Genomic DNA, 14438 nt, shown 5'->3' with positions numbered 1-14438 from the left:
CTGCCCCAGGTATACAGATTCCTAATTACTACTCTGGTTTTAAGTATGCTGTAAGTCTACACTAGATTTCTTGACTGTCATCCAAGGACTGGGTCAGTGAAATATGAAGGAAGAGGTTTATTCTCACAAGCCTGGCCTTGATGCACTAAATTTTTCCAGCCACAATAACATAAAACCCATACATTAAAGCATATAATCCATGCTAATGGATATTGGAATACTAGTAATGAAGACCCTTTGGAGCAATGAAGTAACTTATGGAACCTGAGAGACACAATAATGGTCGTTTCCATCAAGAAGTCAAGCCAACAAGCATTTATTAAGCACTTGCTGTATGACAGACACTGCGCTAAGTTCTGAAACAAAGTCCAGGCCTGTGTTCTGAGTCTCTGACACTTCAGAGGGTTACAGGCTCAGAGATTTAGAGCTAACAGGAACTTAGAGGTCATCCAATCCAACATTTCCCAGGTGGGAGGAAAAGGAAACCCAGAGAGAGTAAGAGAGCCTCCCGGGCTAACACAGCTAGTCTGAAGCCTGGTTCCGTCGTGGGTCTTCTTGACTTCAAGTCTGATATTTTCTCTTTTCCTTCTAGATCCTTGCCCCATTTCTTCATGAGCGATAGCACATGGTAGAGCCATATGGCATGGTCAACCTGGGCTTCAGGTCTGAGACCGTCCCTTTTCTGAAAGTTTTTTTGTTCCTCTAAATGCAGTGTGTAGCAGATACAGAGAACTGGCAGAGAGTGAACACGGAGATCCCTGTAAAGTCTCCTCGTTTTGCCTTGTTCGATTTGGCTGAAGGGAAATCCTACCGTTTCCGGGTTCGATGCTCTAACTCCGCTGGAGTTGGTGAACCCTCAGAAGCAACAGATATTACTGTGGTTGGGGACAAACTTGGTAAGTACATAGTCAAGAATACATTTTATGATAACTTCAAAAGATCATTTGATTTTTTTTAATTTAAAAGTTTTAAGATTTGTTTTGTTAAATATTTCCCAATTTTAAAACATTTTAAACATTAATATAAAAAAATTAAACCCTTACCTTTCATCTCAGAATCAATATTGTGTATTGGTTCTAAGGCAGAAGAGTGGTAAGGACTAGGCAATGGGGGTTAAGTGACTTGACCAGGGTCATACAGCTGGGAAGTATCTGAGATCAGATTTGAACTTTGAACCTCCCGTCTCTAGGCCTGGCTCTCAATCCACTGAGCCACCCAGCTGCCCCCTTAACATTAATTTTTAAGACATTTGAGTTTGGGTTATTTGATTTCAAAAGACATTCTAGAGGTTGTTTCCAACATACTAGAGGTGGTAATATTCACATATTTCTCAAGTAATTGAATCTAAAATTATGCCTATAACTGTACCAGACTAATATTTCATTATTTCAGCTTTTGAAATGCAGATTTGATTTCAAACAATCAATAACTCATTTTTATTCCTTCCCAGATATTCCTAAAGCCCCTGGCCGAATCATACCAAGCAGGAATACAGATACTTCAGTGGTTGTTTCTTGGGAGGAATCAAAAGATGCTAAAGAGTTGGTTGGGTACTACATTGAGTCAAGTGTTGTTGGATCTGGTCAATGGGAACCATGCAACAACAATCCTGTGAAAGGCTCACGGTAACGGAAGTAAGAGTGTGGAATGCTGGCAGGTGCTGGTGACCACACAGTAGAGTTCTGCCCCCAAGCAAGAATGGAGGAAATAAGTAAAGCAGTTAAACTTATTGGGCATTAAAAAAATCTAAAGGGAAATAGAAAAGATACTAAAGATATCATGAATTATTTATAAATGGATTTGAAATATTATATAAACAACGCTTTTCTTACTCACACTGTTATAAATTTGGAAACAGTGCTTTTCAATTCAATCAAAATTGTCTTTTTGATTCTTCTTTTTCTTTTTTTCTAATCTGCCTTTTTAATTCTTTTTCTTTATACAATAACCAATATGTGCCATTGGAACATAAAGACTCAGTTGTTACCAGATAATATAAATTATGTAGGATTACATATATTGTATACAATTTGAAAACTATTAATATTTATAAGATTCTAAACATCGACCTAATTAAAACCAGTAGGATACCATGTCCCAAGATGGTATAACTTAGCTTTTTGTTAGTTTCCCTGCTATGTGAAATATTTTTGAAAATGTCTCACAGAGGCAGTTGGTGTATTAGAAAGAGAATAGAAATTCATAGTCAGAAGAGAGCTTGTTCAAATCCTGCCTCTGACACTTTTTAGCTATATGACCCAAAGCAAATCATTTACCCACTCTGAGTCTTGGTTTATCTATATTATGTAGAAGGAGGATGATGATACCTGAAATATCTACTTACAGTACTAGGCTGAGAATCATATGAGAAAATGCTTATAATAGCCTACATATATACATATATACATCATCAGCTATTATTATTACATTTATTTATCATGAAGGATGTTTTCAATTTCTTAGAGAAAATCCTCAGGAGTGAAAGTTCAGGACCAAATTGAGGTTGGCTTGAGAAACCTTTAACTCTCTGAGGGACTACTTTAGTTATGGACCAACTTTGAGTAATGAGGACATTATCAGGGGTGAATTAGTTCTTTTTCAGATCACTAGGCATTGGAAAATAGAAAACATTGGGTCAGAAGACTAAGGCATTTGCAATGAATTCGCTTTAGCCTGGATTGAAGGCACCATTTCTTCACTGTATTTTTTCATTCTCTACTCCTAAACTTCTCTGCACCCGCCTTTTAAAACAGCTATCCCAGGCAGTGCCTTTTTGGATGGGTTCTGTTCCTGGAGAGGATTGACATGTTGGCCTCTCAAGGGCTAGGTTAAAGGTTCTTGTAATAAATATTTTACAGCCCTAGTAATCTTAATAGTAATGATCATTAGCAGACAGCTGTTTTTCCTCTGCTTTGACAGCCCTTGCCGATGGGATATAACATTATCGTGATTCATAGAATAACTATTTTTAGCTTAATGGAGTGGAAATGTGATAAGTGTGAAGCTGCCCAAGGACTATGTAGCTCATTAATGACTCCTTTATCTAAATGTCACAGCAAGACGTGTCAGTGTGAAGTCAAAGTTACAATTCTGAAATCCATTTTTGTCATCTTATTTTCAGTTCTTGGTAGAGTTTTCCCGGTTATTCTGTCTTGGTTAAGACAATGTCAGCATAAGAGAGATTCCTTTAAAGTAGAACTTGTAATTATAGAATTCATTTTCTAACATCATATTTTTCAAGCCTTAGTGTAACAACTTCCCTAGTTATTGGTCCTCACACAAGTTGCCTAGAGACATGTACTGTACCTCAGTGTTATGAACGGAACTGATATCTTCTGTTGATTTCCCTGTTTTTGAATGAGTTTCAGGATAAACAACCAACATAAAAAAAACATATCATGTTCCAAATCACTAGTATAATCCCTACAACAACCTTGGAAATAAGTACTATTATTAGTCCCATTTTACAGATGGGAAAACTGAAGCAAACAGAAATTAAATGACTTGCTCAGGGTCACATAAATAGTTATGGGTCTGAGGGCAGATTTGAATTCAGGTCTTCTTAACTCTGGGCTCATCCCTTTATCCATTTAAAAAAAACACCACCTAACCTGAAATGAGACTATATTTGCATTTAAGAGAACAAACACAAATATACTTTGGTTTGGGTGTAGATTTTTTAAAATGACACTTCCCCCCAAATCAGAAACATTAAACTAGATTAGAAACTCATCTAATACCTTCTATGGTACAGAGAGAGGAAGGAATGGCTGAGGTACCTGGGAATAAATTTTATTAAATAAATTAATTTTTAAAAAAGAAACTTATCTAATTCATCTTTTTTTTCTCTATCAGTTTTCTCCAGGGAAAAGAAAAAATTCTCTCTGTTTTTGTTTTATTTTTGCTTCTTCTTTTAGGTTTATCTGTCATGGACTTGTTAATGGTCAGAATTATATTTTCCGAGTCAGAGCTGTGAATGCAGCTGGACTTAGTGAATATTCACAGGATTCAGAAGCAATTGAAGTGAAAGCTGCTATTGGTAGGTCTTCTGTCTGTGTTTAACTAAGTGGAAAAAATGAATTTCAGTCTTTTTAATGAATAAAGTAAGGTAGTGTTTTTTCCCCCTTTTAAGAATGTTTTAAATTTCTTAACTAGTCTAATGGTACCATCCTCAGAGGATCATTTTCTCTAGGTGACATCTAACATTTCATAGCTATCATCATGCGGTCATTCCATCCATCGCTTATCCAGTTTGTGTACCTGTAGCCTTTTCATCTTGACAAGTCCAACCTTCCCCCAGATGTTTCTCATGAATCCTTGTGTGAAACTCCATTCTAACTTCATGCTCATCCTGGAAACCGTGGAGGGGTGGTCCGATTCCATGACATGGTATATCATCCATAATATACATCATCCTGCTGCCTAAAAAAATCACTTCATCATCATAAGAGCCTGGTCTGTTTCCATCACTGATTCTACTACTATCATCATACATTTATCTCTACTAACTCCTCTAAAATTTCATGCATGCCGTATAAAGCTGCTGGATCATTCCCGTCTTGTCTCCATCTTCCAGTCTAAAGCCTAAAATTTAAATACCTGTTCACTAACACTCATAGTGTGCTTTCTTCATTCTAATCCTATCTGAATGTATGAGATGTACCTCCAATCTTTTTTTGTTTGTAAAGGTGAAGGAAACCAGGTAGTTCAAAAGAATGTGAAACGGATATAGTGATGCTATACCAAAATATTTGTTCTTATTCTTTATTCATATATTAGTTAATATTTTAATAATAAAGATGATGATGGATAAAATTTCTCTAGCACTTGGAGTTTTGCAAAACACTTTACATGTTGTCTCATTTGTTGTTTATAGGGCCACAGAGCTAGTAGATGGCTTAGGCAGAATTCGAATGCAGGTTTAAAAAATTCTAAGTCCTGTGGCCTAGCCACTCTATCCCCTAGCTAAGTATTAAATATTGGAAATATTTAATTATCATGGACAACATGGCATAGTGCTTAAAGATCTAGCCTCTACACTTCTGATATACCTGCTGTGTGACTCTGGGCAATTCATCTAATGTCTCAGTACTTTGGACAAAATCCTAAGACTTTAAGTTCCAGAGAGGATGCTATCTGTATTGATAGAGAGTTTCCTTACCTGGGAGTTCCCTGTTATCAGTGAAATCACAGTTTCAGTCTCTATCCCCTATTTAATACCAGTTACATTAAATGAGCTCCCAAGGTTACATTCTTCATAGCCCATTAAGTTTGGGAGGTACATCCAAGAACTCTTCCATGTTGACATATGTGAATTCTAACATCCATAAAACAGAGCTGCTTGTGTTCTGTCTGTTGTGCTCTCAGTGTTCATTTCTTCATCCCATTGAATAATGGAGAAAATGAAATGTTTTCTTTTGTGTAATGTATGAGACATGTTTTGCATATTTTAAAAAGCACTTTGGTTTCTGTAATATCAAAAATTGTTCATGTTCTGTCTGTGGTTCTCTCTGTATTTCTTCATTTGCTTGGTTAATAGAGATGTTAGAATATTCTTTGGTGTAAAGAGTGTGAGGCATATGGCATTCACATCTCTTGCCAGTCCAAATGTATTCTGGTTTCTGTCATAGTGAGATTACTCCTTGTTCTGTCTCTTGCTGTTGTGGATGTTTTTCTTTTTCTGGTCTGTTAAACGGCAGATGTATAACCTTTTCTGGTTCAAAGTGTTTTCTGTTGTTTTCTGACACTTGTAGGGGGAGGAGTGTCTCAAGGTGTGTGGCCTGAACTGAATGATAAAGCTGGTGGACTAACAGACTACAGGGGAGGCATGCATGAAGCCTCCCGGTCAACCTTTAAGAAAACTGCTTTGCTTGATAGTGGTGATAAATTTAACCAATACACACCACCCAGTAGCTCTGATAGACTGGACAAAGCGGAAGTCAGTAAAGTAAGTGAAAAAGTTCAGGATAAGCAGGAACCTCTTCCAGCATCGAAGAAGGGAGCCATTAAGGGGAAAGCGGAAGTCAAAGAAGTAAGTGAAACAGTTCAGGAGGATCTTACGCCATCCGCAGAACCTCAGAAAGCAGCTGATCAGGGGAAAAGTAAGTCTGAGCCTGCAGCCCCTGCAACTTTGGAAAAAGGGAAAAAGAAGAAGGCTGTAGGTGAGAGCATCTAAAGTCAAGCATTTCATCCAGTCTTCATCCGTCAGTGGTCTCCGTCTCTGTATTCATCTCACTGTTCAAGTCTTAACCATTTATCACTTTCTTCAATGTTCAATTTCTTCTCCCAGGTTGACGGGGATCCATCTTTTGGTCTCCATATAGAGCATTTTTATGCAGGGGTTATAAAAGCCATTTCATACACTTCCTCCACGAGTGTATTATGCCTTATATTTATTAACAAGGGAACATTTAATATCATCATGTAGTAAGGTCACCATAAATTCTTTGTCTAATCTTTGGTACTTTTGAAACAGTAACTTTAGTTGGAATAGGAGTCATTCACTCAATAAGCATTTATTAAAAATTTACTATCTACCAATCACTATGCTAGGCATTGGAGTACAAAGAGACTAAAATCAAAACAGTCCCTGCCCTCAAGGATCTTATATTCTATGAGATCAGAATGGAAATGACTTCATAGTCATTCAGAGACTATATGAGCTTCTTATACTATTTCCATTAATTGTATAAGGGAAAGTGTTCACCAAGGAATAATTACATCAGCAGAACAGTTTTGCTCTCATCCTAGGTGCTATCATCTTTTGATGATTGATGCTCAGGTTTTTCACCCTATATTTTAGCTAAAAATCAGCCATGTTGTTATATTAAAGATATCATATAACATTTTCTAGTATTATATACCTGGAAGAGTAAGCAGAAAATCTGTAAAACTATCATGAAGGAATGGCTAAATTGGACTATTTTCCCATTTAAGGTTTTTTTTGTTGTTTTTTTAAACCCTTATCTTCCTTCTTGGAGTCAATACTGTGTATTGGCTCCAAGGCAGAAGAGTGGTAAGGGCTAGGCAATGGAGGTTAAGTGACTTGCCCAGGGTCACACAGCTGGGAAGTGTCTGAGGCCAGATTTGAACCTAGGACCTCCCATCTCTAGGCCTGGCTCTCAATCCACTGAGCTACCCAGCTGTCCCCCCCCCCCCCATTTAAGGTTAAACATCCTATGATATCTACTTTTCTTCAGCTAAAATGCAATGAGTAGGTTATTATCCTACTGGTTTGTTTGTAGTACTTGGGAGAAATTGGAAATTTCAATAGTATAAGATGTTTAGCTAAACAGAAGTTGCCCGGACTACAGAAAACTAACTAAATATCTTCTCTACTGTAGTACTTTGGTGAATTTGCAATGTCTTGAGGAAGGGCACATTTTCCACTGATACAAGTCACAAATAACCCTTCCACACTATCTCATCTTGTGCAATTTTTGTTCATGACTTTTCATAAGGCCCCCATAGAAGATTCATCCAATTCCAATCCATGGCAGCCAGAAAAAAAAAAAAAGCAATATCACTATCTTACCATTGAAGTTCCTCTGTTTACTTAGGTGGGCTGGTTTTTGGACTACAGACACACTGTCTCTTGCTAGATGTACACTGAAAACTTTTCACAATTGGTAAAATTTGAAAGACCCCAGCTCTGCTGCTATAGCCTTCTAGAACTCAGAGGAACCTCCCTCCACCTCATGTTAAAATATCAGAATAAGGCTTTTTTAGAGGGCACTTTCTATGATACTTTTAAATATGGAGAAAATTATCCTTCATTTCTAGATGATTTTTCTTCAATGCTATCATCTAAAATTACATTTTCAATGACTGATAAGATAATGAGGAAGGGTACTCTAAATCAGGTAAGACTTAGAATACCCTCTGAATTTTATTCAGGTTTGATGTTAAGCATGTTCAACAGTATTGTGAGAATCATTTGAAAATGATTCTACCACTATGAGAGACTAGTGTATTGGCTAGTATCTAGCCATTATAATAATACATGTAGTGCTTTAAGGTTTGCAGAGCACTTTACAATTATTCATTCATTTGATCCTCACAAAAACTCTGCAAGGTAGGTACAGTGATTGTCCCCATTTTACAATTGAGGTAAACAGAGGTTAAGTGACTTGCCCAAGATGGCACAGACATTAAGAATACAAGGTCAAATTTGAACTCAGGTCTTCTTGACTATGGGTCCAGCCCTCTATCCACTGTACCACTTAGCTGCCATTACAAGAAACATCACATACCAGGGAGAAATGATAGTGATTATGTTTGTTTAAAAAATGTTGCATCCCACGAAGAGGGGGAAACATTATTGATAAGTGTTTAACTAAGTTCCAGAATTAGCTGGCCTCTACTTGCAGACAGATTACCATGGCTGTGATATCTACTTTTCATAAAGGTAAGTATCATAGAATGGGGAAATAATATGCATTTAGAAATGCATGAACACCCACAAAATAAGCAAGTAGAGGTAGAAAGTGGTGTTCATCTTCTGTACTTGTTTGGTTGCTAACAAAGATGAAAACAGACAAAAACAATAAGCCAAGGGGTGGAGAATTGAGTAATTTTTCAAAATGTTTAGTCATTTTGCCCCTAGTGTTTCTAGCTTGTTTTCAGTATTCAAAGTGAGGGAAAAAAGTGACTATCTCTTTTGAGACCTAATTACAACACATTTTTCTAGTGTGGCAACTTGATTTCTAGAAACAAAACCAATAAAAATATTTTTATATATTGCATTTTATATTTCATACTACTAGTCATTGCGAATGGTACCAATTAAACAAATATAATGTCTATAAGCTAATAGACTGATTTCTGTCCATTTCTATGGTATTCATGTTGCAACAGCTGCTCCATCTCCACCCTATGACATCACTTGTCTTGAGAGTTTCCGTGACTCAATGGTTCTTGGATGGAAACAACCAGAGAAAACTGGTGGAGCTGAAATTACTGGCTATTATGTGAACTATCGTGAGGTCATTGGTGGAGTACCTGGGAAATGGAAGGAGGCCAACATTAAGGCTGTCAGTGACCAGGCATACAAGGTAAGAAGTAAATCTCACAGTATGTTACCTGGAGTTGAGTCATAAGAGTTACATATTATTCTGATGAGCCTGTGCATTTCCTAACCTTGGATTATTGCCCTTGGGTTTTGAGAGTATGCTTGGGAGGAGTAATGTTTTGAATGTACCAAATTTATTTGGTTTGGAAATTCAAGGATTATATTTGATTTCTGATTTTCTCTTGCATACTCATCACAAAAAGCTAAATTAATTGGACCATCCATTGTGAATTTTATGTATATGGTACAAATTAATCAGTTTCCTGATTCTCAAAATATAGATGGACATCCTTACTTAACATGGAACTCTAATCTCTCCCAGCTTCCTAAGGGTACTAGCTATAAATTTTCTTGGATAGATTTTCTTCCTCTCCCTATGAAATTCTCATCTCTGAGAGAAAACTGAAGAGCACCCACAGGGAAACTAGGACAGTAATGGCTCTTCAGTTATGCTGTATAAGACTTAGTCGAAGGGACTAGGAAAGTTTAGCCTCTGAGAAGAGAAGACTCAGTGGTTATAATAGATGCTTTAAGCACTTGTAGACAAATTTATGCTTGATATAAGGTAAAACCTCCCAATAATTAGTGCTATTCAAAAGTAGAATGAATTGCCTTAGTAAATAGTGGTTCCCCTCTCTCTGGATGTCTTCACACATAATCTCAATGACCAGTATTTTCTACTAGAGATACAGATTTTGAGCTAAGAACTGGACTAGTTCATTGTTGAGGTTCCTTCCAACCCTGAAATTCTGTGATTCTATGAAATGTGTATGTCCCTATCATGAAAGGAGTCTAGCTACCCTTCATCTCATTTATTTTTTAAGTATTTTAAAATATATTTTTAAACCTATTTTTAATAATTATTATGGGTTTCTTACAATACAGTCATTTCCTGATTTTTCTTCCCTTTCCCATTCAACCCTCCTACTAAGAAATAAAAAAAGGTGAGCCAAACCCAACAATACAGTATAGCTATTTTATTTAATTATTTATTTTTTTTAAACCCTTAACTTCTGTGTATTGGCTCCTAGGCAGAAGAGTGGTAAGGGTTGGCAATGGGGGTCAAGTGACTTGCCCAGGGTCACACAGCTAGGAAGTATCTGAGGCCAGATTTGAACCCAGGGCCTTCCATCTCTAGACCTGCCTCTCAATCCACTGAGCTACCCAGCTGCCCCCCCAGTATACCTATTTTAGTTGAATGTGGCTGTGCCCACCCCAGAAGGCAAGACTTCTGACTGTAGAAACTGAGTTACTATCTGGAACCACCTAGCTGTGTCTTCCTTCTTAGGTCATTGGCTCTTGGTGAACTGTGTGTCTAGGGAAGTGAATAGGTGGAATAATGTTGTACTAGGTCACTTTATCTCTGTAGGGTGAGAAATGATTCTCCTCCTGTCTTCTGTACATCAGAAGGAAGTTCATTGCTTTCTTTTAAGAGAAGATATTTCTTTCAGATATTTAGAATATATTTTTGCAATTCATTTCTAGAATGCTAGCAGCCTGAGTGAATATATTTCTCTTCAAATAAGTAATTTACTTGCCTCCATTTGTGGTGTCTCCCCTCTTTTCTTCCCATATCTTTGTAGGCTTGGAGAATAAATAAAGGCCGTAATCAACTGAAATTGTTTAGTAATGTCCTTTTACACCAAGATACACCAAGACACAAGATTTCATCAGTTCTTTGTCTTCATGTTTTCTCATATACATTTGAAGTCCAACTGTCACTAATATAATGTACCTCTTTAAAAACTATTTCATTTTATTTATCTGAAGATGATTGAGTCTGGCACCTTCATTTTTTGGATGAGAAAATTTATTTTATTACATTATTTTTATTTAAAATTTTTTTTAATTACTTTATTTCTTTGAATCAATACTGTGTATTGGTTCAAAGGCAGAAGAATGGTAAGGGTCAGGGAGTTTTGGGGGTAAGTCACTTGCCCAGGTTCACACAACTAGGAAGTATCTGAATCTATATTTGAACCCAAGACCTCCCTCTCCAAGCTTGGCTCTTTATCCACTGAACCACCTACCTGCCCCATAATATAATGTTTCTTATGTTACTCAGTGTTCAAATGAACAGTGAAGCAGTTCAAGTAAGAGAACTTGAGTTTGAAAATTGGCTCTGATACTACTCGTGGTGACATTAGGCCTTCAGAACTTCAGTTTCCGCATCTGCAAAGTAAAGGGATTGGACCTAATGTCTTCTAAGACGTTTTCAGCTCTAAAGCTGTAATCCTTTGATCCAATGAATTGTGAATATTTGTTTTTGACTATTTGGGTGAGTTGGTGGGCTGACAATCATAGCATTTTAGAATACAGCATTAGAGAGCATCTTGAAGATGATTAAGTCCAGCTCCATCATTTTATGGATGAGAAAAATGAGATCCTCTCTAAATTAGAATACCATATCTCTAATTCCCCACTTATGTATTAAGCAACAGATGAAACTTACTGCCTACACAAGATAAACTTATTGCTTTTCTGGGCACTTGAATCTGATGAAGATCGAAATCACAGATGTGCATTTATTGTTTCCTGGCATGTCATAAACAGTTAGAATATTTTACCTTAGGCATTTCCTGCAATATCACTGAAGTACATATGCACCATTTTTATTAAGTATTTTATATCCAAGGTGGCTAATGTTGTATGGCTATCTTGATAACAGATACATTTATAGCATTTTTCTTTCCAAAGTGTCTTCTCAACCATTATCTCATGTTCCTAACAACCCTGGAGCCTCTGGCCTGGGTCTTCTATGTCCTTTGCTATTCTTTCCATTTTTGAGACACAAGGGCAGCTTTGTGGATAAAATGCTGGATCTAAAGACTGTAAGAGCCAAGTTTCAAATCTAATCTCAGACACTTACTACCTCTGTGACCCTGGGCAAATCACTTAACCTCTTTCTGCCTCAGTTTCTTCCACTGTAAAATGGGATAGATAATAATAGCATCATCCCTCAGGGTTTTGGTGAGGATCAAATGAGGTATTTGTAGCACATAATAGGTATTATATAAATGCTAGCTCTTATTATTATTACTTTTAGGTAAGAATCAAGTAATAAGTAGCAACATGACATCATCTTCATCATAATTCATATTTACATAAAAATGCTTTGCTCACATTAGATCCTCCCAGCTACTGGGTGAGATAGGTTATTTCATTCCCATTTTACAGCCCTTTTTGGGGGGCAGAATGGGAACCCAGAGTTCCTCGAGTAAGGGCAAAGGAAAAGAAGAGAAACAAGACAAAGTTTGGGGTCAGAAGGGCTCAATTGCTGATGGCAATTGACTGCAGTTTATTGAATGAATACACAAGTTCATAAAGACAAAAACCACAAGGAAATTTTCTCATGAAAATTCAAGCAATTTTCCCATAACAAAAGTAGCCTTGAGAGAGACCCTTGAGCAAGGAACTGAAAGTGGGGGTATCCGGGGTCTTAATAGGAACTGAGAAATGGAGAAGCAGGTGCTGATAAAACGTGTTTTTTCTTTCTTGGAAAATGGAGCCTGGGAAAAGGAGAAAAGCTTATTACCTCCATTGACAATTTTGTTGGTGGAAAACATGGAAGCTGAGGAATCTCAGGCCTTAGTCAGACTCTGGACCTCACCTAACCTCAGGGGTCAACAGACCTTTGCCCTTTCAGACCCTGAGACCTTAGTCCCTAACATTGGAGGGAACTGAGGCTCAGAGAAATGATGTGATTCTTGGAGGGTTACACAGCTAAATCCAAGACTTCCTGACTCTGAGGCCAGCACCTCATCCTCCATGGCATGCTGCCTCTATAAAATCATCACAATAAACAAAAGTTTGAAGTCACAAAAACTTGGGGTCAATCATTTTCTTATTCTTGCAGATAAGCAACTTGAAAGAAAATATGATCTATCAGTTCCAAGTGGCCGCTGTAAACCTTGCTGGAGTGGGGACTCCCTCTCAACCTAGCGCATCCTTTAAATGTGAGGAATGGACCATTGCTGTTCCAGGTAAAAAAAATGCTTAAAGATCCTTTACATGACTGGGTTCCTCTAAAAATGCATCTAATCTGGTAGCCATGTGTGCATTTGTGGCTGGCTCAATGTTTCATCATTAATTCAAGCATAGTAAATAAAAGAGTACAAAAGAAATTGAGGGGAAGCCAACGTCCATTCTTCAACACCCAGGAAGCAAGGGAACACGCTTGTCTTTCCTTACAGTCGTAATATTTCTGAAACTCCCTCCTTGGTATGATTTTCAATAGGATCCAAGGTCTTGTTCCAAGGTGATATTGAACTTAGGAATTTGTTTGCTGGTTACACAACAGTGAGTCTGTCACCAAGTTCTTCAAATCTCTGAGGAGACCTGAAGAATGGGCTGGATCAGGAAAACCCTAGAATTCTTATCTGGACTTGGGAGAGAGCAGGTAAAGGAGGCAGTATGGCACACGCTCTAACCCAGGGAGAAAGATTCCTCCTGCTCCCTCCTCTCCATCTTTGGCTTGGTTCAGCATGACATACATCCTAGAGAACAGATTCTCCTATCTGGAAGACACATGAGAAATCAGTTTCTCATTTTACAGATGAAGAAGCTTCGTGAGGTGACTTGGCCAAAGTTTCAGAGTAACTTAGACAGGGATATTGGTCTTAGAACCCAGGTCTTCAGAGCTCCCAGCTGGTGCTCTTTCTAGAATATCCCATTGCCACATCAATTTTTTGTTTCTTCATTAGTGACAAAAGACAAGGGCAAAGGCGTAAGGTGGTGTGTGTGTGTGTGTGTGTGTGTGTGTGTGTGTGTGTGTAAGGAGGATTCCTATTTGTACTTGTTAAGAGTCAAGGGCAGGGAGATGACACAGGAAATGGAAAGCCAGAGCTGGAGTCAGGAGCACCTGGGTTCAAATCTGGCCTCACCCTGGGCAAGCCTTTAACCTTATTTGCCTCACTCTTGCCCTTCTGACTTAGAGTTGTTATTAAGACAAAGTAAAGGTTTAAGAAAAAAAAAAGGCAGGAAATGCTGGAGGCAGCATAGCGTGGAAATCCCAGTGGACTGAGTCATGAGTTTGAGTGCAGATTGACATTGATTAACCGTGTGACATATGGCCAATTACATAATTTCTCTGACTCTCAGTTTCTTCATCTGAAAAGACCAGGGTGATGATGCTGGCACTATCTTCCTCAGTAGGTGGTGGTGGAAATGGGTTTTATAAGCTGTAAAGGGCACCGGTAATGTGAGCTGTTGTACAATTCAAAAACACCAGGGCACACTATGGTTGACTTGGTGCTTGCAATAATATGCAGAGGCAGCTAAGTGGCTCAGTGGATTGAGAGCCAGGCCTGGAGGCAGGAGGTCCTGGGTTCAAATCTGGATTCAGGTACTTACTCACTGTGTGACCCTG

General features: G+C 37.9%; 1 protein-coding gene across 1 annotated transcript in view; it reads left to right on the top strand.

Annotated features, from left to right (window-relative positions):
• The window catches only part of MYOM1 (myomesin 1), a 139637-nt gene that overhangs the window by 58932 nt on the left and 66267 nt on the right, over positions 1–14438 (top strand). Inside the window, exons 10-15 of the mRNA XM_044683066.1 lie at positions 713–896; positions 1451–1625; positions 3918–4039; positions 5754–6161; positions 8857–9053; positions 12927–13053. Of these exons, the coding sequence (XP_044539001.1) occupies positions 713–896; positions 1451–1625; positions 3918–4039; positions 5754–6161; positions 8857–9053; positions 12927–13053 (1213 nt within the window). The remainder of the gene's footprint in view (positions 1–712; positions 897–1450; positions 1626–3917; positions 4040–5753; positions 6162–8856; positions 9054–12926; positions 13054–14438) is intronic.

Source organism: Gracilinanus agilis, chromosome 1 (genome assembly GCF_016433145.1).
Source record: "Gracilinanus agilis isolate LMUSP501 chromosome 1, AgileGrace, whole genome shotgun sequence".
Taxonomy (NCBI): Eukaryota; Metazoa; Chordata; class Mammalia; order Didelphimorphia; family Didelphidae; genus Gracilinanus; species Gracilinanus agilis.
Note: the sequence above shows the minus strand (reverse complement) of the source record. Positions and strands in the feature narration are given on the sequence as shown.